Genomic DNA, 26207 nt, shown 5'->3' with positions numbered 1-26207 from the left:
GTGAGTGTTGGTGTTTTTGTTCACAGTGTGGATGCAGGGGGTACATACCATCAGAAGAGGGAGCAGTGGTACGGTGTTGAGCTGTGATTAATGGAGTAGCTGAAAACAGTGAGACATGATAAATATCATAACAGAAATATAGTGAAGAATAAAAACAGTTCAGGATAAAAGTTCTTACTTGTAGCTGGAGGAGTCTCAGGATGCACTGATGGACTTGTGATAGGTGTTGTAGCAGAGTATGTGGTGTGTGTGGACTGTGAGACAGTACTGCTGGCAGGATTATCTGAGAGAACAGAAAGAGGATAAAGCTACAATTCAGGCTCAGCTTTACACACCACTAACAGATTTAATGTTTATGATACTAATTTATAAATTGTATTGATCATCCAAAAATCACCAAATACCTTCATGGCTCTATTAATTTACATTCAACCAGGAAATGTGTTTTGAAAATTCCCCCTTGATAAATGAGGCTCATTCTACATTGTACATGTTGCTTTAGAAATCTGTCTCAAATACAGTGTTTATAATCAGTGAATTATTGTGTGATTCTTTAAGTCTCCACTGTGACACTCACCCAGTTTAACCAGCAGTTGAAGCTCTGTGTAAATATCCCTCCCTGTGCGCTCGATCCCACACCAGTAAGTGTCTTCATCCTCTGCTCTCAGATCAGTGATGGTGATGGTGAAGATTTTGGCTGTTGTGTTGTTGTACAGAGAGAATCTGGTGTCTTCAGCAGGAGATCCAGATTTAACCAAAACATTCCTCCAGTCAGTACAGTCACCTCTGCAGAGATATTTATTGTATTCTTCATATCCAGGTTTATAGTGACATTTAATCTGAACTGATCTTCCTCTGTATCCAGTTACTGTAGTTACAGCATCAGATCCAGCTGGAGAATGAAATACAGTGGAATGAAATGTGATCCAGGATGAAGATGATGCAACATTTAAGACCAAATGAAGCTCAGAATCCAAACACATTTAAGTGCATGCACTGTGGCGAGTGTAAGAGAAGCTACAAAAGCTATACACAGATTAACCAATAGAGATTATAAATAACAAACAATCATACGTGTAAGAAAATATGGTTATCTGCTCTTTCTACCCCATAGAATATAATGATCTCATATTTTATATTTAACCACAATAACCAAAGAGATGAAAAAAGCCCTGACCTTTAAACATACGATGTATAGTTACAGAGTCTCACCTACTACACAGATACAAAATCTTATTTTCAGTTCATGTTACAATGAAATGAAGTAGAGACACGTAAATGTTTTTATGTGTAGGACACATGAACATGTGCACTTCCTCAGTAATGATGTATTTCCTCTGGGTGTTTTATAAATAACTAGAAAGTCTCAACATCCTTTGCAACATCAATACTGAACCCTGGAACCTCATGATAAACGTTCTGTATAGCTACAGTATAGACGTCTATCAGTGCATAGAGTTAATGTTGATGATGAATATGTTGGAATGTTTCTACTCACCTATAATCCAGCAGAAGCTGAAAATAAAGAGGATCTTCATTCTAAGTGTTGTGTTAGTTATCTTCCACTTCTCACTGTCTCTACCTGGGTGACTGTGCAGGGTCTGTTTGTGTGGTGAAAGAAACAGTGACGTCTTGTATGCAAAGCCTTAAAGGAAGTGCCTGGGTGGGCCGTACATTTCACCCTGTGCTTTCAGTGGTGTCTCAAATGTCTGCAACTCAAAGTCTGATTGGTTAAAGCAACATTTGAAGCTAGAGGAGCCTCATTTTTGGCATTAATTAAATACATATTCATGAAAAAAATATTTTAAACATGAGTGAGTGATTCTGGTAGTGTTTAGACCAGCAGAGAAGGTCTTGCTCTCCCTGATGGCTGACTATTGGTAAACTGTAATTTCACTTGTGGGTTTAATGCATTACCTTGCTTTCCAGGTAAATCATCTATTATTTTCTATTTATAAATGAAAGTAAAATGTTTGGATCTAGGGTCATACATTTCCTGTTAAAAATGCTGTGCCAGCGGTGTGCGAGTGGAGGACGGAGCTGGATGGAACGAGTGGTAAGAAACACCTGCAGCTAATGAGACTAATTAATGCACTCTGTTGGTGACACCAATAAAGAGGAGAGAGACACCAAACTCTGGAGAGAGACACCCACCCCAGAGAGAGACACCAAGCAGAGATCAGTGAAAGAGTCGCCAATCAGTGAGTGGCCCCAGCAGATGGAAAGAAGGAAAGGTGTCCTGAAGCGTGAATGTGTGGGTGAACCACGGGCGTGAATTCTGGAAAGAAAACCACCAGGGTGAAAACGAAAGAAAATCAGTGAATGTGTGTCAGAGACTTTAATTTTGAGTTTGTGTTGATGTTAATGTAGCATGTGTGAACAAGGCGAAGTCTTCTGGTGTGTTCAGACTATCTGACTGTATATATGGCTGAAGAGTTCAGAAGTAAGTAAATTACACTCTATGTTCTTGGGAATATTATTCACTCTTTGGAGATCATTTCAGCTTTTTTATTGATTGATTGAAAGGCCTGCTTTATGTTCCTCTAAAGCTAAAACCATATTATCCATATAGATAAGATCTTTCTTTGCACATTAGATTATTTCTTATCTTTTCTTTTTGTTTTATTTAACTATGTATATACACTTGAAATAATATTGGACCCCAAATAGTATTTATTTTTTGTGTATTATTCCAACGGTCACATGATGTTATCTGAGTGAATCAGTTGAACTCCAGGAGTATCAGGACAGTTGCACTATATTGCCAGCAGTATTCAGTCACTCATCCAAATCATTGAATTCAGGTGTTCCGATCACTTCCATGGTTACAGGAGTATAATATCATCACCTGGGCATGCAGACCACTTCTACAAACGTGTGAAAGAATGGGTTGCTCTCTGGAGCTTAATTCCAGCGTGGTATCGTGATAGGTCCAGTTGTGGAATTTCCTCCCTACTAAATATTCCACAGTCAACTGTGCTGGTCCAAGTTCGGAAAGTTAGTGAAGGACATCAGCCAGTGGAATCTTCTCTCTGTTAAAGTCTGGGCAGCACTTCTAGTTCCTGAAGGCCATCACAGAAAAGAGGAGAAGCTTCTAAATCTGCTCACTAACTCAATCAGCTTTGAGCAGATGTGCAAAATATAATGCACAGATTTCACACAGCTGCATTTTATTGGACATAAGAAAATCAAGTCGTAGTGTTTCTGCTGCAGAATGTAAATGCTTCCCATGAACATACTATATAGATCTTTATAATTTATATATAATAGAATGTAATGATATATATTTTAATAGACCAGGGAGTCCAATAAGCTATTAATATTAATAAGCAAAAATAAAATGCATAAAATATTTTATTGAACAGTTCATTGTGGTTTTCAGAAAGAAACCAAAAATCACTTACTATCACATGCAGACTTGACACTATTTGTTGGTAAATTTATCAGGAAATGAAATATTATTTAAAACCAGAAATAAAACACTGCGATTGAGTAATCGACATTCCAGGCTGAATGTCTGAAATATCATTTTATATACATCTAAAAAAACAAACACTGTGACAGTTAGCTTTAAAATAAGATCATTGAACCTGAATGGTGAAGAGTGACACCCTGAATCTTATAGTTTATTCATAAAGAAAGGATTGTTTAGATTGTTTCTGGTTGCCAATTAATAAAAGAAGGATTCTCGTAGATTGAGTCTGATTGGGCGATTGCTGGATCAGGACTCGTCGGGGAGGCAGGTCTGGGTGTTTGGGCTTTTATTCTTACTTGGGGTGGAAGGAAATTAGGTTCGTTCTCATAAACACCACTTGTCTGAAATTGAAAAGAACAATCATCAAAATATCGTAATGAAGTTGTTTCTAAAAGTAATACCAGAAGCAAATCTTTGGTTCGTACCTCATTGAATTGTGCCGCAGCGTCAGAGCCTGAAAAGTGATGAGAAAAGCAAGAAATATTTGAAATAAAGTACTAAAATTAGAAAGATGAATATCAGCTTCAAATGTGTGGACAGTTTTATTGCGGGAACTCTGAAATGTTGAAACTTTTGAAATCTGAAACTTTTCAGAAACTGTTCTGTTTAATGTCAAAACATGGCATTGTGTGATTTGTTTTATATACAACCACACAATGACATGTTTCGACATTAAACCAAGAGCAACTCATATACTGAAAGGCCTACAATGAAACAACCCCCAAGCCCCCAACCTTTCTCTGAAGGTACGAGGCTAGCGCTAGCCCAGACTGTAGTTTAGCTAATATCAAGTCCCGCTCAGACCAGCAAAGAGTTCTCTACCACTCCACCAGAGGGAGCTCTCACTAAAATATTGAACCACTTTGTAACTATGATTTATCAGAGTCTGGTGTATTGGATTTGTTTGCCTCACTGACTGTATTCAGTTGATGGATCTACTTTTTGGTTATTGTTTTGGATTCTATCACTTTGTGCTTCTCCAATAAATCGCATATGGATTCTACCCAACCACCTTCTGCTCGATATTAACCCAGCAGTCACTGTGTGTATAATTAGTGAAGGTGAAAGATCCAGAGGTGTATTACTTTTGTCTTCAATTTTGGCTACAATGACAATGAAGCAGGTGATCATGAGGTAACAAATAAATCAAGATTTTTTACCTTGACATTTTCTATTGAAGTAAATTGCTGCAATCACACCAACAGTGAACACCAACACACCTGTACTGATCAGGATGTAGGTACACACACCTGGAACATCTGTACCAGACAAAAAATGTAGGCATGTGAGATTTGTTAGGACAGACATCTAAATGATGATATAGTGCACTGCAGGTTTTGATTGGCGGCTATTAATGATGTATAAAAGGAGCTCGGACCCTGTGGTTAGGGGAAGTGTGAAGCACTTTGCAAACGGTGTAGTTGAAAAGGTGAGTGCTGGTGTGTTCTGCCTGGACAGTTTTGTCTTGGACTCGTTTACAGTGTAGATGCAGGTCTACATACCATCGTACGAGGGAGCGGTGGTTTGCTGTTGAACCGTGTTTAACAGATTAGCTGAAGAAAGGAGACATGATTATTGACATGGCACAAATATAATAAAGTAGAGCTCAGGGGAAAAGTTCTTACCTGTAGCTGGAGGAGTCTCAGAATCCACTGATGGACTCGTGATATGTGTTGTAGCAGAGTATGTGGTGTGTGTGGACTGTGAGACAGTACTGCTGGCAGGATCATCTGAGAGAATAGAAAACAAGCTACAATCCAGGTTCTTCTTTTCAGTTTCCATTTTACAGTTTCTAGGTGCATGATCAACAATTTGAGACTCATTTACCTTTTTTTTGGCTAGATATAAAAAAAGAACGATTTTATTATGTTTGTGTTGATGTGTTGATGATTGGGAAACTTTTAAATGATGATTCCATAGAAATTAAGCAGCATGAGTTTGTTTCCAATAGCAATCTGCCTAAATCACCTTAATACTTTATAATCGATGAATTATTGTGTGAGATTCTTTCAGTCTCCTCTGTGTAACACTCACCCATTTCAACCAGCAGTTGAAGCTCTGTGTAAATATTAGGCCCTGTCTGCTCTACCACACACCAGTAAGTGTTTGCATCCTCTGCTCTCAGATCAGTGATGGTGATGGTGAAGATTTTGGCTGTTGTGTTGTCATACAGAGAGAATCTGGTGTCTTCAGCAGGAGATCCAGACTGAACAGGAATCTCTTTGGTTGCAGGCCAATGGGGACATTCACCTCTGCAGAGATACTTGTTGTTCTTTTCATATCCAGATTCATAGTGACATTTAATCTGAACTGATCTTCCTCTGTATCCAGTTACTGTAGTTACAGCATCAGATCCAGCTGGAGAATGAATTATTATTCAGAACAAAGAGGTAAATCCAAAATGAAGCTCCATATCCAGGATGTATAAGAGAAGAGCCAAGTACAAATGACTGTTAAAAGTGTGGAAACACTGAGTCTTTTATGGTTTTTGAGACATGTTTATTTTTTCTTTTGTTTCTCAGTAAAAAGCAAAAACACATACTGTAAGTGCAAATGTGACATTTTTGTCTCTAACAGATGAACTTCTGTGAGACCAGGAACACAGGAGAGAAGATTTTAGCAAAACGTTCATGTTTTGAGGTTGCTAAATTACCTAATATTGGTGAATAGAAATAAAAGAAACATGCATGTGTTTCTCGAAAACCATAAATGATTAGGTGTTTCCACACTTTACACAGGCACTGCACATTTCTGCAAGATCTTCATTTTGAATAACACTCAGACTGACATTCGATATCATACGTCATGCAACACGAGTTCTTTTTTCTGCTGTACTCGATAGATAATACTAATATTAACAACAGGAACCAGGTGAACCAGAGGTTCAGTATCAGTATAAAGTATCAGCCCTGATCCTAAAGCACATAGCGTGGAGTTAAGGATGGTTTCTCACCTAGTATAGATATTAATCAGTACATTTTCTAAATCTTTTAACTTCCCCTAAAAGTGCTATATTTAATACATACTTGCTAATTGCAATTCATTGTCACCGTATTTGTATTGACTTTGCCAGTAAAGTTGTACCTAATAAGTCAGTCACTTGAACATGAACATTCTTGCACTCACCTATATTCAGGCAGACGGTGAAGATGAAGAGGATCTTCATTCTAAGTCCAGAACACAAAACACGGTAATTTTGGACACTCTGAATGTTTCTCACTTCGCACTGACTTTAATAGAAATGTCACTTTTCACTTCCACTTTTAACCGAGTATCAGAAAGTCACTCAGAAAATCCGATAGTGAGGTAAGTAGCACTGCCCCTGTGTACACATATTTACGTTCATCTGAGTGACCTACATATACTTCCTGCTAACTGGGCTATTTCTGAGATGTGCACAGACCACCCCATACCTTACATCTTCACCTCGCTGTTATATGTTAAGCTTTTATGTAAGAAAACACCTCCACATAATCATACAAACCTCAGAACTTTACATAAAAGTGATGTTCTTCATCCATAGAAAACCATTACTGTGTCGACTAATCGTGTGGTTGAGTTGGTCTGTGTGGTGGTTGTTGTGGTTGAGGGGAATGTGAGTGAGAGAGGGAAATTTGTGTGTGAATGTTTTGATCTAATGTAGATATGTATTTATAGCCCACTATTATCATACACTACATGTTTCCTCAGTTCCAGTCTGTTCCATAAAGTATTGCACCACACTGATGACAAAATCCAGGAAATCAGGAAAAGATTTGCCATTCTGGAGTTCTTTACACTCACAGAAATCCTGAAGACACTAACTGGCATCTACCTGGTGCGGTATCAGGCCCTCCTGAAGATGTCAAGTTTATTTCTATAGCGCTTTTCACAACAGACATTGTCTCAAAGCAGCTTTACAGAAATCAACAGTAAAGGTGAATGATGTGTTTTTATTCCTGATGAGCAGCCATGGTGACTGTGGCAAGGAAAAACTCCCTTAGATGTTATGAGGAAGAAACCTTGAGAGGAACCAGACTCAAAAGGGGAACCCATCCTCATTTGGGTGACATCAAGAGTTTGATCATAAATCTTTCAATAATACAGAACACTGGAGAGAGAGAACTAACATGAGTACTGTGTGATTATGAGTGATGTTCCTTCTACAGTCTTATACAGTCATTTGAAATCTTCCACTCCAAACCATCTAAAGCATATCTTCTTGGAGCTGGCTTTGAGCACAGAGACATTGTCATGCTGGAACAGGTTTGGGTTTTTAAGTTCAAATGAACACAACATTGTATTTTACCACATCCAAAGACGTCCTGTACGACTTTGTGTCTTCTGCTTTGGGGTTTCAGTTTGTAACCTCAAATGGCAGGAAAAGTCAGGTGTCCCAATACTTTTGGAAATATAATTGTACATTATAGGACTATATTGATGGAATTGGTTTCAGAAGAATGTTGCATATATTTTTATGTTGCATATACAGTCAATATATTTTAGAAACATAAGAGATGTCTGATATCAGATGGCAAAAAAATCTGCTCAAAAACAGTGTATTTGTTCGAGGACCAGCAGTTGGACTGCTGAAACTAGCAAACAAAATATCATAAAATCAATTCGAAGTAAAAAAAAAAAACCTGCATTATTACTGAAAAGTAATAAAGTCACGAATACACACAGTGAATTTATCATCTTCTTTATTCTTATCTTTAAAGACGTGTAGTATCTCTTTGTAATATACAATGGAGACGGTCAAAAGTTTTACATTTAAAGTAAAAATAAATAACAAAATAAGCTTATATTCAAACACCAGAACTTATCTACAGCCTTGTTAGGCGCATGGCCAGTGCAAGTTGAGGAACGGAACAGAGTTTTTATTATGAACATGTTAAAAAGTATTCACAAAAAGATTAAAAGTCATTTCCAGTCCAGGCAAAAAGCCAAAAAACAGACAAAAAAACAAATAACAATAATCATTGTGAAAGTAACAACCATTTCTCTTGTATGGTCAAGCGTGGTCTCCTGAATCTTGTTGGCTATTAGTGAAGGTCAGACTCTGGTCGGCTCTGGTAGAAGTCTTATTGCTTAGTAATAGAGGTTGGACACTGGTAGAATGACTCTGGTTGGTTATTTTTAAAGGGCAGAGTCTGGTAGACTGAGTCTGATTGGTTAATAGTGAAGGTCAGACTCTGGTAGAGTGAATCTGATTGGTTAGTGGTTCGGTCTGTATTCTGATAGATGGATTCAGGTATATTTTGCATTTCTCTTGCTTGGGGAGGAAGAACATATCGGTCACTTTCATTATCTTCATTTGTCTGAAACGGAAAGCAAAAATCTTTCAAATATTTTGCAAGTTAACTGCTTGTGAAAAATAATCCCTGATGCACATCACTGCCTCGTACCTCAGTGGAAGGTTGCATCACTGTTACAGAGCCTGCAAGGAGATGAGAAATGCAACAAAGTGTGAAAGTTCATCCAAAATGCATAAACAATACAATCTGTCAAAGTGCAGTTAAATATGTAAACACAATGTATGTATGCATGTATTGCGATATTGATGATTTCGAAGTGTAGCTCTGAGATTAGGACCTTTAGGATGATTTCTCGTGTCATTTCTTATTAGTTTTGTATAAGCAGCTGAAAAAATGTCCTCACAAACCACAAACTAGATGATGTCGGCTTTTTGTGGGACTAAATGCAAACACCACATAGTCATACACGTTTGTCCTGTAGAATACAGTGGAGCTACAGCAGGGTGGATTTCTCTCATGACCAATTTGTAGCTTCATCAAAATGACGAGTTACATTCAAGTCACTGAATAACTGCCTTACAAAATTGTTTCCATGAGCATGTGAGTAACAGTGAAGCGACCCGTAATGAATTTAGAAAATCATAATAAATAAATCTGAAAAACACACATTAAAGCTGGATTTACCTGAGCGGTTTCTTCTGTAGATTGCTATGAACACACCAACAGCCAACACCACTGCACATGTACTGATCAGGGGGTAGGTAGCCACACCTTTAACATTTGTTGAAACATCTTTAACATTAGGATATAAACATTTTTAAAAAAATTTATATTTGAAACCACATCAAAGCATGTCATGTAACAGGAAATCCATGGAGAATGTAGTGGAAGTGTGTAGAAGAAGAAGGTGGATTAGGTAAGGAGAAGCAGCACCTGACACTGTGCGATGCATAGAAAGTTTTCACACTGAAAGCCATTAATAATGTTAGAAACAAACTATGAAACTAATTTGTAACCTTCGATTAGAGAAGTGTGAAGTGGTTTTTTTTTGCGAAATGTGCACTTCCTATTAACTTACAAACCACAGCCTTCGTGTCAAAACCTTTTAAAAAGATCATTGACGTGTTTTTTTTTTTTATTATTTTTTTTTACATTTTCTTGGAATGTGCCATTCTGTGACATCATTGTTACTCATTGAGGATGCAAATAAAGACTATTTAAAAACACTGAAGTGCTGAGCAGGACAGTGACGTATCCTACATCGGAAGAATCTTGTTTACTAATTAAGCTGAAAAAAATTATACATGATGAATGACATGTCAGAAATACGATAAAGAAGAGCTCAGTGGAAAAGTCCATACCTAGAGCTTGGGGGGTGGTGTTAGCATGCACTGGGGGTCTCACAGTAAGTGTTGAAGCAGATTGTGTGGTGTGTGTGGACTGTGAGACCGTACTGATGGCAGGGTCATCTGAGGAAATAGAAACAGGATCAAGCTCTAATCCAGGTTCTCCTTTCCAGAGAGTACACACTTCATCGCTTAGCTGATTTACTTACGTGCATCTTGATAAAAGCCATTGTGCCTTTATGCGTAGCTGATCTATATTTAGCCACACACATTTTCCCTACACAATTTATGAACCTATGAATTTTCATATACACTATGTTTACCAAAAGTATTGGGACACCTGCCTTTTCCTGCGATATGTGCTTATTTTCCAAACTGTTACCACAAAACTGGTGGCACTCAATTGTACAGGACGTCTTTAGATGGCGCTATAATAAAATTTGTGCATTCACTTGAACTTGGAAACCCAAACCTGTTCCAGCATGGTGATGTCCCTGTGCACAAAATGAGCTCCGTGAAGATCTGGTTTACATGCTTTGGAGAGGAAGATCTTGCTGCTATAGAGCTCTGATCTCATCCCAACTGAACACCTTTGGGATGAATGTGAACCCTGACTGCACCCCAGGTCTCCTCACCTACATCAGTACCTGCCTTTACTAACACACTTGTGACTGATGAACACAAATATCCATAAGCACACTCCAAAATCTAGTAGAACATCTTCCCAGAAGAGTGGAGAATTAGAAGAACAAAGTGCTACTAAATATGGAATGCGATGCTCAAAACTTAACCAAACTTATGACCTGGATATATATATAATAAATTAGGGCTGTTGTTTGATTAATCATTCAATCACATGTTAATTAATAATGTTAATTAATAATGAATCACAACTTAATTACTCAATTTTTATCTGTTCTACATGTATCTTAAATTATTACTTTTCACATTTTTAACATTCTCATTAACATGTTTATGGATAAATACGGATGCTTTGTGCAAATGTATGTTTATTATTACTGAAACCAAACTCATCATTGAGCATAAAGAACATAGACGTTTTTCTTCATGTTTTTGAACACATGGAAAAAAAAGAACATTAAAAACCCACAAGGCCCCATTACTTCTCTTTCTTCGCAGTGAGCCTGTTGCTCAAACAGACGAGGCTGTTTACATTTCAGATGACGGGGCAGTAAAAATATTGTTGTAGATGTTTTAAAGTAATTACGATGTTCTAAATCATCAGGACACCAAACGGAACTTTCGCTATGTTTCCACACGGACGGTTTTATTTGCTGGACGTGCACGTCATGGTGCATTTTGGTGCTTGATTTGAGACTTGGCGCAGCAGTAAAACAAATGTTTAGTGATTCAAAATAATTTTTTCGTGGCCTTAAATGTAAATGAAGTTTAAAGTTTAAAATGTCGCCCCATTTGGATTTATTTATTTATATATATTTTTTTTTTTGCATATCAATTTGCAATAACAATAACAAACGTGACTTGAAGGTGATCATCAGAGGTTTACATTACAAGATTAGCTTGTTTCCAGCTGGACAGTTCATTAATCTGTTTTAATCACAATGTGTTTATAATCAATTCATTATTGTGTGAGATTCTTTCAGTCTCCTCTGTGAAACACTCACCCATTTCAACCAGCAGTTGAAGCTTTGTGTAAATATCTCTAAATGGCACAAACCGCTGTATCCCACACCAGTAAGTGTTTGCATCCTCTGCTCTCAGATCAGTGATGGTGATGGTGAAGATTTTGGCTGTTGTGTCGTCGTACAGAGAGAATCTGGTGTCTTCAGCAGGAGGTCCAGACTGAACAGGAACATCTTTGTTTCCAAGCCAACAGTCACCTCTGCAGAGATACTTGTTGTAATCTTCATATCCAGATTCATAGTGACATTTAATCTGAACTGATCTTCCTCTGTATCCAGTTACTGTAGTTACAGCATCAGATCCAGCTGGAGAATGAAATACAGTGGAATGAAATAAGATCCAGGACGATGGTGCAACATAAAAACCATGAAACTCAACACATTCACTGATCAGCCACAACACTAACCACCTGATTAATATTTTACATACAGTAGTTTCATTAAAACAGATCTGAACCATCAAGACCTGGACGTTACATGACCTCTGGTCGTATCAGGCAACCAAATATTAGCAGCAGATCCTTAAAATCCTGAACTTTTGCCCTGTTTTTTAAACCATTGCTAAAGAATTTTCCAGTGTGAATGTGTAGGAAATGATATTCAGCTGGAGAGGACAAGATCATTAGGGCTCTCGAGGTTTTCCTGTTCTTTATTAGGTCATTTTTGTAATAGGTTCTAACCCCTGCAAACCAGGATGAACCTCACAAGACCTGGTGTTTTGAGGAAGCTTTTAATTTGTCCACGTATCAAAATCGCTGAGATTCTTAGACTTGTGCACATTTTTCCAACACATCCAGTTTAAAAACTGACTCTTCACAAGGTGGCTAATATTCCAGCCCTTGGTAAGAGGCACTGTTCTGAAATAATCATTACAAATCAGTTTATTATAGCTGATCATCTTTATATGGTTTTTAACAGCAGGCTGGAAATCTTCCCAAAGTAATTAGTTTTTTGGTCAAAATCAAAATATTTAATCTTATTGTTTCTTGCTGCTTATTTGTTATGTTTATCTTAAATTGGGGTCAAAAATTATTTCTAAATGACATTATATTCTGTAATCGCCAATAAATTTTCCAATTCTTTCTCAACAGGGTTGAAGCTCTGCGGCAGATCTTCCACTCCAGCCCATGTGGACCATGTGTTCATGCTCCACATTAGAGCATTCATGTGTTCGTTATATGTTGATTACATTTGTAAATAAAATAATTACAGTTTCTTTTTTTTTTTTGACCAATCAGATTGGAGCATTTGAGAAACTACACTGGTGTAATGCTGAGTAAGTGCTTTTACTTACCTATAATCTGGCTGAAGGTGAAGATGAGAAGCATCTTCATTCTAAATGCAGAATATAAAATAAATATAAAAACCCAACGTTCTGATAGATGTTTCCTAGTCCTACATGTCCGCCGTGCCTCTGCCTCTATGACTATGCAGCGTTTGTATTATTTTTTGCAGTCCACTTCCACTTTTAAGAGTAAGAGTAGGCTGAAAAACACCCAGGAAGTATGAAATGTTGAGTAATATTCTTGTGAAAATGTTTTACAAATGAAAGTAACATTTCTAAAAACTAAACTGAGAAACAGTGGTTTCTTGTTGCGTACTACTTTCTTAAACGTCACCCTTCTTCAGTGCTGTGGAATTTGCCGGATGTCACGGCGTAGCGTTTAGTGCTTCGCAACATTGTTTGGATTTTTTGTGTCTGAGAAGATCCGCTGGCTCGGAGAAGAAGGAATGGGAGGAATGTGACAGGTTCTCAAACAACAAAAAAAACGATTGAATTAGAGTTGATGTCTCATCCTACTTCCTGAACCTCCAGTCTCTCATCCTTTATGCTTTCTGTCACTGCAACAGAAAACACTCATTCTGAAAAACATGTACACGTGTGTGAACCTCACCACTCATTTCCTTGAGGAATAGAAAGTTCAGGGCCAGTAAGTCAGGTTTACTTCTATTGCGCTTTTCACAACACACATCGTCTCAAAGCAGCTTTACACAATTTAACAGTGAAGGTGAACGATGTGTGTTTATCCCTGATGAGCACCATGGAGACTGTGGTGAAGGAAAAACTCCTGTAGATGTTATGAGGAAGAAACCTTGAGAGGAACCAGACTCAAAAGGGGAACCTCATCCTCATTTGGGTGACATCAAGAGTGTGATTATAGTCTTTAAACCAGGGGTCACCAACCTTTTTGACATCGAGAGCTACTTCTTGAGTACCAATTAATGTGAAGGGCTACCAGTTTAATACACACTTCTGAAATAACACATTTGCTCAATTTACCTTTAATTAAATGTTATTATTAATAATTAATGATATTCATCTATATCAGGGGGTCAAACTCAATTGCACGGGGGCCAAAACTCGAAGCACACTTTAGATTGCGGGCTGAACACACTATAACAATGTTTTTGAACATAAATATGAATAAATACAGACAGGAATATTATTCCAGAATAAATTAAACTTAAACTTTAAATAAATTGCTCTCCATAAAAATATCTCCTGTCAAACTATACAACTTAGAAATATGAACATGCTGCAAAAAAAACCCTGAACAAATCAATAAAAATTGTGCTTTTAAGTAAACGTTAAAATCACAACAAATCAAAACAATCAGATTTCTTTGCTCTTATGCCATTTTATAAATAATAATCTTAAACTTTAAATCACTTAAAATATTTTGCTCTCCATAAAAATATCTCCTGTGGAACACCAGACGTCTCACAGCTTCATCATGCAGCTCTTCAGAAACTCTCCCTCAGTAAATAACCGGCTGATGAGACTCTGATTTCTCCTCTGTTTTCACACCAGCTTCACTTTGTGATTTTGCTCTGGTGAAAAACATCTGCTGAAATGTCAGATTCTTCTTTAACTCTTCTACTTTCTGTATCTTCTGCTCTGCATTCAGGTTCTTCAGCTTCTCCTGATGTTTTGTCTCGTAGTTCTGTCTCAGATTAATTTCCTTAATTACAGCCACATTCACTCCACTAATAACACACACACACACACACACACACACACACACACACACACACACACACACACACACACGCGTGTTTACCAGCAGTGTCAGTAAACATCTACTCAGAGTCAACTTTTCTCTTCGCCACTGTGAGGCGCTGTTTCACAATAACTGTACAATAGAGTTAAATACATCAACAGAAGCTCGACTTGATTGATGCTGGAATGTTCCCAGTTCACCTCGCGTTCGGTAAGGCAGCTGAAGCGATGCATTATGGGATCTGTAGTTTGTGTTATCAGCGCTTCATATCGCCGGGACATTAATAACAATAATAATACATCTTTATAAAATCATCTCGCGGGCCAGATATAATTGTACGTCGGTTTGGATTTGACACTGAGTTTGACACCCCTGATCTATGTGAAGACACTGATCATGTTAATGATGTCTCACAATAATTATCAACAATGATTTGACAAGGTATGAAACAGATATTTTTAGAAAAGACTTGCGGGCGACTCATGTGGTCCTTGCGGGCGACCTGGTGCCCGCGGGCACTACGTTGGTGACTCCTGCTTTAAACACTATAGAACACTGGAGAGTGAGAACTAACATGAGCACTGGAGTGTGTGATTGAGTAATGTTCTTTCTACAGTCTTTTACAGTCATTGTGGTTATAAAACTAGGAGCTACTGAGCAACTCATAAAATAGCTCAACATCTATGATCATCACAGATCCAACACCAGCTTCTCCATGCCAGAGCCTTTAAACACTCCAGGAGGTCCAGTGTCCAAACTGTAGCGACCTGCACAAGCGCAAATATTTTCAAAACTGGCTTTTCATGAAAAGCTGGACGTCGTGAGAAAAGGTCGACCAAAACAGTTCAAAACAGTTTTTAAACTTTTTCATGAATAGTTAAAACTTTTGCATTGCAAATTTGCACAGAAACATTTCAAATCGGACAGTAGGACACCACTGAGGATCTAGATGTGAAATGCATAGATTGCCATCTGTGATCATCACACATCCTACATACACACCTCCTGCCATTGTGGAATGATCTTTGATAAAGGGACTCTACTGCCCTCTAGAGTATTAAGGAAGAGATGCTACTCCTGTGATACCAGTAATCCTGTCCCGTCCTTTCTTTTCTCCAGACCTGATCGATCCTGGTGCATTTCTGGATAGAGTTCTCATCACTTGTTGACCCCTTGCTGCTGCTGAAGATGTTCCCACATGGACATCTTAAGAATTCTACTAAAAAACTATATCAGTTTTTTGACCATGTAGTTCAGTTACAGAAGGAACTGATTAATAATGAAATTGTCTGGTGTTGAGGATGAGGATCGATTTCAATCTGGTTCCTCTCAATGATTCTTTCTCATAGAGTCTCAGACTTTTTTCTCTCCACCTTCATATGTCCAGAATCAATGTATTTCTGAAACACTGCTTTGGACCAATCACTTCTAAATAACAATATATTCTTCCCTGAGCTTAAGAAAAAAAAAATCCCACAAATGAAAATAAACGGTGAGAACCCCTGTGGCTTTCCATCTCATCCGAATAGCCCCTGATATTGACCCGTTGGCTTTCCACATCTCAGCACTTTCGCTTTGAGTTGCGTTAGTTTTAGTTTCATTTTGTGGATGTCAGCAGTCAAACGTTCTTTTATTTTGCCGTAAACATGAAATCGAGAACTCCGAGATGATTAACCTCCTGATTCTGTTCTTTAACCTGCGTTATGACTCTCAGATACCGACTACAGCAAGATCCTGTCAAATAAATACATGTATCATGTAATGGATGGAAGGAGGGATGTTTCCAACCTGTGAGTTAAATAGAAAAAAGAAAGAATTACTAGAGAAGTGGAATGTGTTCAAAATCAGAATATAGGTTTATAAAAAATAAAGTGTTTATTGACTGGACACACAGACGTCCAGATGTTCAGAGTCAGCACATCTGGATCTGTGTATGTACAGCAGCTCTCTCTCTCTCTCTCTCTCTCTCTCTCTCTCTATATATATATATATATATATATATATATATATATGTGTGTGTGTGTGTGTGTGTGTGTGTGTGTGTGTGTGTGTGTGTGTGTGGTTATATATGTACATATATTTGTCTCATTCCTCAGTGAGTGAAAATGATGTCGAGCTGCTGTTCCTTCACCTGGTGATCATTTGCTTAGTTTGGATCTGGAAAAAGAGATCAGGGACCTGCACCAGAAGCTCTCGACATGTTTGTGGTACTGTAACATGAGCATTTTGTCTACTTCCTTCCTGTATTTCTGTGTGTATCGTCACTGCACCTCTGACCTACAGGGGAAACCGTGTAGCACAAGTTATTGCACCATAAAACATGAAGATTTTTACAGCGTTTGTTTGTTTCTTATCTGTCCATTGTTATCAGCTTGGGAAACAGCAGAATGTCTTTTAACTGTAACTTCCTGAAACGGCTCAGAAAGTTTGCGGGTTCTCATTTGGAATCTGACTAACAGCAAGTTGTGGAATCGGACCGAATGTTAAGGAACGTTAGGAATTTTTTAACTAAAATGTTTTTTAAAACACGTTATCGTATGAACAATGACGTAATGTCTAGATGAATTCACTAATGTACCATAGGGGCTGCAGGGGTGCATCCAAAATTTGCTGGTTTTCAGAATTTGTAGGGGTTACGCTCTAAGACCCTTACGAGTTCCGGAAACCCGCAGAGACCACTGTATTTACTGATAATGATTAATTTATTCGAGATCCACTTCTCGGCGTTACTTTAAATGTTCTCTATTATGATTATTGTTATTTTAGACCCAGCTCCAGCCCAGTCTCCTGCTGCTCCCCCTGCTGGAATCCGTGTTGTGGTAAACGCTGAAAATGGGAGTAACGTTTACGTTCCTGCGCTCTTAAACAACACCTTCTCCGATCATGTTCTCCTCAACAGCACAGCCAGCACTGCTTCCACTCGTATGGAAAATGTTTTTATATTAATTTGCTCTCACACTAATTGGAGAATGTTTGACAACAGTTCTGCATCTGTTGTCATTTCATTTCATTTGACTTTCAGCTCAGCTCAGATCACAGGCCGAGAGAGTGATAGTGTTGAAGTGCAAACTGAACAGTTTTATCTGGAATGTAAATAAAGTTAGCTAGAAATGCAGAGAAGATAAATGCAATAATGATGGTGAAAATGTAAAATGCTGCCTTGTAGTTTGATGCTTTTCACTATTGTGTTGAATCATATGATTGTGTATTGGTACGAGTGTGTAGCGTGACCTTTCACAGTGGTTGATGTTTAACATATTAAGCAGCACAAGAGGAGAAACATTGAGCCTTCTGTCATTCTGTTCTTCATTTCAATATTTTTTCTATGTCTCCAGAAGCTTTGCGACCCGAATGGGAAATGAAAAATTTGGGAAAAAGTGAGATTTTTTAAAATTTATACATATTTTAAGATGTATTTTAAAATATCAACACACAAATCCACATCTTCATGTCCTTTGACATCGTCTTGCTGAAGCTCCTTCTGTTCTTTTGTGCCACACAGACATGTCTGCAGATGATCTACAGAGATTTCTGGTGAATCACAAAGCTGGCATGAAGAAGAAAATCGAGTGCATTTTTGAAGGCAAAAAGAATGCGGATACTAAAAGACTTCTGAAGAAGGTCTACACGCAGCTGTATATCACCGAAGGAGAATTCAAAGAAGTCAACAAAGAACACGAGATTCTGAAAATGGACAAAGCTTTTAGTGTTCAAAAATCTCAGGAAAAACAAATCAACTGCAATGAGATTTTTAATGAAGATAATCGAGTAGTGCTCACCAAAGGAATTGCAGGAATCGGAAAAACTGTATCTGTGCAGAAGTTTATACTCGATTGGGCTGAAGGAAATGCTAACAAGAACATAGACTGCATTTTCCTCCTTCCTTTCCGAGAGATTAATTTAATTAAAGATGAAAAATGTCTTCATGAATTACTGCAGGATTTCTACCCTGAAGTGAAAAAACTCAGTGATACAGATTTATACAAACGTCTCCAGCTTGTTTTTGTTTTGATGGACTTGATGAAAGTCGTCTTCCACTGGAGTTCAGCACCAGTATGGTGACCAGTGAAACAGAAAAAGCTCCTGTGAATGCTCTCATCACAAACCTGATTGAAGGAAAGCTGCTTCCTTCTGCTCTGATCTGGATCACCTCACGACCAGCAGCAGCCAATCAGATCCCTTCAGAGTATGTGAGCTTGTTTACAGAAGTGCGAGGATTCACCGATAAGCAAAAGGAGGCGTATTTTAAAAAGAGAATAACTAATGAGAATGAAGCCAATGAGATCATCTCACAGATTAAGAAATCTCGGAGCCTCTACATCATGTGTCACATCCCCATCTTCTGCTGGATCACTGCTACGGTGCTTCAAGCAATGCTGGTTCAAAAGAATGGTGAAGAAATTCCTGCTACACTGACTGAAATGTACATCCACTTCCTGCTTATACAGATGAACACCAAAAACCAAAAGTATGATGACAAGGTGGAACGAGATGTGAAGAAACTGCTGGAGATGAACAAAGGAATGATCCTGAAACTGGCCAAGCTGGCGTTTAAACAGCTGATAAATGGGAACATCATGTTCTATGAAGAAGACCTGATAGAGTGTGGTATTGAGGTCCATGTTGATTCAGAGTGCTCAGGGATGTGTGCTGAGATCTTCAAGAAAGAATCGGTGCTTTATGAGAGGAAGATTTACTGCTTCATTCATTTAAGCATTCAGGAGTTTCTTGCTGCACTCCATGTTTTCAATTCCTACCTGAACAAAAACATGAATGAGTTAAAGTTTTTCTTTAGTGAAGACCCTCCTAAAGACACCCAGCTGGATGTTCTCCTGAAGAAGGTAGTTGATAAAGCCAAGGAGACTGAGAATGGTCATTTAGATCTCTTTCTTCGATTCTTGTTGGGAATTTCACTTGAGAGCAATCAGAAACTTCTGCAAGGAATTCTTACAGATACACAGTTCAACAAGAAGAGCATTAACAAAGTAATCCAGTACATCAGGCAAATGCAGAACAATTATGTTGATTTGCCCCCTGAGACATCCATCAATCACTTCTTCTGTCTGATGGAACTGAAAGACGAATCCCTGTACAAGCAAATCAAGAAATATCTGTGTACAGACAGTTTACCAGACAGAGCATTATCCTCCTCAAACTGCTCTACTCTGGCCTACCTGATGTTGATGTCTGGGGATGTTTTTGAGGAGCTCCACCCCAAACAATTCAACCCATCCAATTCAGCCTACAGAAGACTCATCCCAGCTGTTAGATGCTTCAGGAAAGCTTGGTGAGAGAAATTTCTCTATCATTTCTCTTTTACTCCTGGTTTTTCAAATTGTCATGGTGATCTAGAATGTACCTTCACTCAATATTCATTGATCCTCCTACAGTTACATGAATGCTTTCAAATGGCAATTGAAAGTGTGTTTGGTGTTTTGTCAGGCTTGCTGGTTGTGAGCTCACTGAAGAGTGCTGGGAGGCCGTGGCTTCAGCTCTTGAGGTGGAAAACTCTGCTCTGAGAGCACTGGACCTGAGTGATAATTACAGATTTGAGAAGGGAGCAAAGTTGCTTTCTGATGGACTGAAGAGTCCACATTGTAAACTGGAGATACTAAGGTGAGGAATTCGTGTTTGATTAAATCTGGAATACTACTACAGAAGAAGTTTTAGTAAAAATAAGGTCTGATTACAGCTCCACAGATGCATGGTATTTAAACCCTTGGACACCCATGTATTGCTCAAGTGGGGGCACCTTGTGGCACATTGGGGTTCCAGACCAACATGTCCATCTCCATCACATGGCATTGGTCCTAAAAATACCCAGGTTACCTGCAATGCTTCAGACATACACAAGGGTGGAGAGAGCAGTGGTGGTAGGTGAGACCAGGTAGATCAGGGAAAAGGGAAAGGGCAATATAAGGAGAGGGCTTACCAGTGCCCAGATGCCATCAGATGGTCCTTTGCCCTGCACTGGAGCTATTCTTCCATCGCTCCCCATCCAGCACCATGAGGTTTACAATTTCCCCTCTACTTTATTACACTGCTAGCATCCACGCCCTCACAGTTATCTTGAAGGTTTTGGGTGAACACTAATAGATGGCGAATCTCAATAAGACTGCTAGCCCCAACACAGCAGAAGGAAGTGCTGGATGAACAGCCACCTCAATAAGTCATCAATATTCTGTGGGCAGGCTACTAATTGCTTTGAAGTACTGCATTCTTTGCTGGTGGTTAAGTTAAGCAAGAACATGTCGGGGGCATTACCAAATATTGACAGCCAGTTAGGAAAAGCTGTTAAGGGGCACAGCTGACCTGTTGAAGAATAGACGACTTTCCAGTTTCCAGTTAAGGCACTTTGGTGGGTTTATGAAGAGACGTTGTCGAGCCATGGCCTGGGCTACCCCTTACAGTAGCTGTAGTAGGTTGACTGCCTGCTATGAGTTTGTCCAACCCCATTTTTCTACATCATGCTCCAATACATTGTGGAATGTTTACGGAGTATATAGTGACCCATCTTGGCATGCATGAGGTGTGGCATAGTTGAATTGGCTGTCGAGGCTGCTACTGTACTACTGGACCAGGCTCTATATCACCTGCCAATCCCCAGCCTCAGTAGCATTTCCTGGTAGCACAATTCTAGGAAATCCTGGTGTTAAGTCTGGTGGATGCTGATGAGCATTTGTTCAAACTTTGCAAGTGGCAAGGACACCATGACAGCAAATCTTCCCCAGAACTGGGTTTGGACACAAGTGCTGAAACCTAGAGGAGATGAGACAGGTTATAAACAGTTAAAAAATAGTTTTCTAAAACTAGTAGTTTTATAATTACTTTTGCTGGCTTAGTGTTTCTCTCACATGGCTCCATGCTCTGTAACACTTTCCCTTCACCTCATTGAGTTTATATAATTGAGAAAAAAATATTTAATTACTATCAATATTTATAAAATTGTTAATGATAATGACCCACCCTTATGAATTTGACTATACGTTTATGCTAACTTTATTCACTGTCTTAAGGTTGGCAAGATGCCATTTCTCCCAAAGCAGCTGTGCTGAACTAACTTCAGCCCTCCTCTCAATTTCATCGTCTCTGACTGAACTGGACCTGAGCAACAATGACCTCCGGGACACAGCAGTAGAGCTGCTTTTTGCTAAACAGGAAAATGTATTTTATAAACTACAAGTTCTGAGGCAAGTGTTGATAAATAACTGCAAAATTAGTTTAATTATTAGATGTACTAAAAGATGCATCCAATTGGCACATTATGTACATGCAGTGGTGGGCCTTGCATTTGGTACCTGGGTCTTCAGTGAGGACGTTCCGACTTAATCCACCTCTTAATACAGCACTATCACATTGCAAATATAGAAACTATCAATACAATACAAAAACACAATAGAGGCTGTAATCCAGTGGTACCGCTCGTATTCACTGGTCTGGAAGTGGAGAACAAACACTTTCTCGGGCTAGTGAGCTAACTGCCCTGTGAGGCGAATATGAAGTCTGATTAATTAAAGAAACAGACCCGTTGGTAATATTCTCTATGGTAAAAAGGCCAGCAGTACTGACTTTGAAGGCTCTGAGCAGATTAGATTGACATGGCAGCACAAAAGGCTGAAATCTGATTGGACAAAAAAAATCTGACATCCACACTCACGTACTGGAAGCAGTGCAGCTGAGAGAAACGCTACGAACTGAATAGAATAAACTGTTGGGAATAAATTAATAAAATTTTATAGAACAAATATTAGAAGTTGAGTTGTAAATATAGGTCAGTTCTTCTGACAGTGTTTAGGCCAGCAGAGAAGAATTTGCTGACCCTGACCGCCCACCACTGGTAAATGTTTAAGTTGATCTTTTGTGACCTACTTGAATTCAGCAACATCCAGAGTTTTTACGTTACTGTAAATAATGAACTCTATTTTTGGTTGTGTTTTAAATCCAGGCTGAGCTGGTGTAACCTCACAGAGAAGAGCTGCTCATTCCTCTCCTCCATTCTCTACACTTTAAGAGAGTTGGACCTGAGTAACAATGATCTGTGGGATTCAGGAATGAAGCACATTTCTGAAGGACTCAGCAATAAACAGTGCAAACTGCGGACACTGGGGTTAGTTTTTGAGCGATAATCAAAATCTAATCCATGCTGGTCAGAAGGTTGCTGTCAATTTTTTCTTTTTTTTAGATTGTCTGGTTGTTTAGTGACAAAAGAAGGCATTTCTTTTCTGGCATCGGCTCTGAGATTAAACTCCTTATCAGTCCTGAAAGATCTTGATCTGAGCTACAATAATCCAGAAGATAGAGGAGAACAGCTGCTCTCTGACCTACGGAATAATCCAAACTGCAAACTGGAGACACTCAAGTAAGATTTTAGATGGTTTGTGCATTACATCTCTTTAGAGCTGCTGGTTTGTTGACATGTTAAAATAATATAATATAACTGCTATACTGTGGGTCTGTTACAAATTGTTGTAAATGCTTCTTAGATCATGATGTAACTCTAAACTCCGGCTTTCTTACTGTAGGATGGAACCAAAAAGTGGACAATTTATGAAAGCTGGGATTAAAAAGTGTAAGTTCCTTTCTCTTTCTCTTTAAATTTTCTTTCTCTGGAGACTTCTTTTTACAAATGTTTAATTAACATCTCTCTTTACAAACTTTAGCATACCATTGATTATGTTGGAATCTGTTGGTGTGAAGTGAACGAGTCCCTTCGAATGAGCTTTAGAAGTAGAAACATAAGAGATTGAGCACTGGGCTGTAAGTTATCCTTAGCATTTTTTCTGTTATTGCAGATGCCCGTGAGCTCACGTTCAACCCAAACACGGCCCACAAAAAGCTCTGCCTGTCTGAAGCAAACAAGAAGGTCTCATATACAGTCCAAGCGCAGCAGTACCCAGATCACCCGGACAGATTTCAGCTGTATTGCCAAGTTCTGTGTAATGAGAGTCTGAGCCATCGCTGTTACTGGGAAGTCTTTTTGGAAGGGTCATCACCCATAATTGGCGTCACTTATCCTGATATTGAGAGGAACATGGAAGACCTGCCAGTGTGGAACGCTCGCATTGGGCCAAACGAGGTCTCCTGGGCCCTTTGTAGTGTAAGCAAAAAATACTACAACGTAAAGCATGGTTCAAGTAGCATAACCATCGGCATGCCCAAGTCCAACAGGATAGGTGTATATCTGGACTGGGCTGCTGGAACACTGACTTTTTACAGCGTCTCACCGGAGACACACACACTTACACACATTCACACATTCTGTACAAAGTTTACAAAGCCAGTGCATCCGGGGTTCAGCGTAGAAAATGGCTCTGTGACTTTGTGCCATTTGGAATAAAATAAAGAAATTGATCAAATAAAGAATTGATCTGATCTTTTATTAAATTGTGTGTTCTGTGGATTTACTCCATCAATATCAACTTGTTCAAACAATTTTCCTGTACAGACTGTAGCCTTGGCTTGTGGCATGAAAGGATGTGATAAGAAGATATGATCTGCTGTTGTAGCTTATTCACCATAAGCTCCAGTGAGATGTGTTTCTGCTCACAGTGGTTTTAAAGAGTCATTATTTGACCCACAGTTTCTCTCATTAATAACTTCTACATAAACTTTAGAGACTGTCGTGTAGGAAAATCCCAGTTTCCAAAATTCACATGAACCCATCTAGCAACAACCCACAGCCCACCAATGGCGTTCACTGAGGTCCCATTTTTCCCAGTTGACCTCTATCTTATGCATCGTGCTGCCGCCACATGACTGGAAGAATAAATGTGTGTATATGTGTTCCTAATAAACTGTACTGTGAGTGTATACACAATTAAAATGAAATGGTTTAATAAACAATGAACAAAATAAGTCAGTGAAAATCATTTCATCTCAGCTGGTGGGTTGCTTCCAAAAGGTGATTGATGGCCGATTATTTTTAGGTTGCTACATTAAAAAAAAGCAAAACGAAAATGTGTCAATAAATTAATGTCTGGCTAAAAAAAGCAAATCGATAAATAAATAAAAATATATATTTTATTTGCCAGTGCTGTAGCCAATTAAAATGGTCATGTTCTGCATCCAGTCAAATGTTGCTGTTTTGAATGCTAATTAATATGTAAATGATCTGTAAATAACATATAATAAATGAAGTGAAATTCCTTCTTTTAAAAAAAATGAGTAGCATTTGGCAGATTCCTTTATTTTATTTATACAACTGAGCAGCTGAGGGTTAAGGGATTTGCTCGATGGCCCAACATTAAGAGTCTGGAGATGCTCATATATAAACTATTATATTAGAAATCCAACATTTTAACACTTAGCTAACTTTTATTTGAATTTTTTTATGAAAACCAGTGGATCTGGCGACAACTCAAACAATGGTCAAAAAAATTCAGGAGTTCAGAAGAAAACGTTATAAAAATAAAAACATACAAAAACTCATTTCCCCTATAACTTAAGTTTCTCTTCTTGCAGGTCTGTCCACCTGATTCGCTCCCACATTTTCCATGAGATGTTGCGTCATCGTGGTTTGACGCTCATCGTTGAAGTTACGCTGCTGTGGAAGTGTCTGTGTGTTGACCCTATTGGCTTTCCATACTTCATAACTTCTTCTTGTTTTAGGTCATGTCAGCTGTTTTAGAGGAAGTAAGTTTTTTCGATTTGAAACATTAAAGTGATTAATGCACAGCTGCTCCTGGACTGCACTCTGATACTGATACAGCATGCAGGATGGGTTTTTATTGTTTTTGGTTTTGTAAAATGATCTTATTATTGCATGCAGGTGATCCGGATGTTTCCGAACGGTGAGTAAAAAAAAACAAACGGAAAGAAAGAAAAAGTTCCACTGATAAAACAGAACTGCGATTAAAACAGAAGAAAATGCAATCGGTCGGTTTTTACAGAACAGACAGATGTTTTATTTGAATGATCCTGGATTTTTATTAGCGTTTACAAGGTTTTTAGTTGCAGCTGCTTGTAAACAAGTTGTACAGATGCGTGTACAGATGTGTACAAACAAGTAAAAAAATTATATATATATATATATATATATATATATATATATATATATATATATATATATATATATATATAAATAAATATAAGTGTGGGTGGGTGTGTATGTGTGTGTGGGTTGTACTTGTGTACACACCCGACCTGTAAAAGATTATGAAACACACAACGGCCCCAAAAGTCTGAAAGCTCTAATAAAAATTACACAAGTTTGCATTTTTTCCCAGTTTTTGCACATCGTAATTGATTCAAATCGACATGAATGAGAATAAAAATATTAGTAGAAAATACATGAATTTTAGAATCTTTTTAGTAGGTGGCATTTCCTGTGTTAGACAACATCTGTAAGCGTGTTCTTTGAGCATGCGAGTTCCTGGGAGGAAACAGAATTGCGTGAAAACCTGATGTAAAAAGACAAATTAGAGATAAGAGTGAGTTTGGAGAAAGTGAACTGGCAGCCTGTGGTATTGTGAACAAAGTCAAAG

General features: G+C 38.4%; 4 protein-coding genes across 6 annotated transcripts in view; 2 read left to right on the top strand and 2 right to left on the bottom strand.

The window, feature by feature from the left end:
- LOC124377985 (CMRF35-like molecule 5) overlaps positions 1–6669 on the bottom strand; it is a 28860-nt gene extending 22191 nt beyond the window's left edge. For 2 of the 3 annotated variants that reach the window (XM_046837419.1, XM_046837421.1), the window contains exon 1: positions 6602–6669. In XM_046837419.1, coding sequence (XP_046693375.1) covers positions 6602–6641 — 40 coding nt within the window. In that variant the 5' untranslated portion in view covers positions 6642–6669. Of the gene's footprint in view, positions 1–3409; positions 3817–3900; positions 3930–4635; positions 4735–4977; positions 5029–5100; positions 5206–5509; positions 5834–6601 lie in introns of those variants that run through there. The other variant, XM_046837422.1, reaches the window with a different exon arrangement.
- Positions 6670–8140: 1471 nt separating this feature from the next.
- Positions 8141–13145, bottom strand: LOC124377989 (CMRF35-like molecule 3). The gene is made up of 6 exons (XM_046837427.1): positions 13017–13145; positions 11705–12028; positions 10074–10181; positions 9397–9483; positions 8863–8894; positions 8141–8775 (listed from the first exon to the last, which is right to left on the bottom strand). Exons 1-6 carry the CDS (start codon positions 13054–13056, stop codon positions 8539–8541), a joined length of 828 nt encoding a protein of 275 aa, XP_046693383.1. The 5' UTR covers positions 13057–13145; the 3' UTR covers positions 8141–8538.
- Positions 13146–16314: 3169 nt separating this feature from the next.
- Positions 16315–24694, top strand: LOC124378324 (NACHT, LRR and PYD domains-containing protein 3-like). Its single transcript, XM_046837918.1, is given in 12 exon segments — positions 16315–16514; positions 16821–16931; positions 17491–17646; positions 18060–18101; positions 18227–18727; positions 18730–20011; positions 20167–20340; positions 21741–21914; positions 22670–22831; positions 22907–23083; positions 23247–23293; positions 23517–24694. Coding segments are annotated over 12 exon segments (3396 nt in total). The 5' UTR covers positions 16315–16489; the 3' UTR covers positions 24062–24694.
- A 482-nt stretch (positions 24695–25176) lies between these two features.
- LOC124378186 (NACHT, LRR and PYD domains-containing protein 3-like) overlaps positions 25177–26207 on the top strand; it is a 13134-nt gene continuing 12103 nt past the window's right edge. Inside the window, 1 exon segment of the mRNA XM_046837730.1 lies at positions 25177–25514. The gene's annotated coding sequence lies outside the window, so the exon portion shown is untranslated.

This window comes from Silurus meridionalis, chromosome 24 (assembly GCF_014805685.1).
Source record: "Silurus meridionalis isolate SWU-2019-XX chromosome 24, ASM1480568v1, whole genome shotgun sequence".
Classification (NCBI taxonomy): domain Eukaryota; kingdom Metazoa; phylum Chordata; class Actinopteri; order Siluriformes; family Siluridae; genus Silurus; species Silurus meridionalis.
The sequence above is the reverse complement of the archived record's forward strand: the minus strand, read 5'-3'. Positions and strand labels throughout refer to the sequence as shown.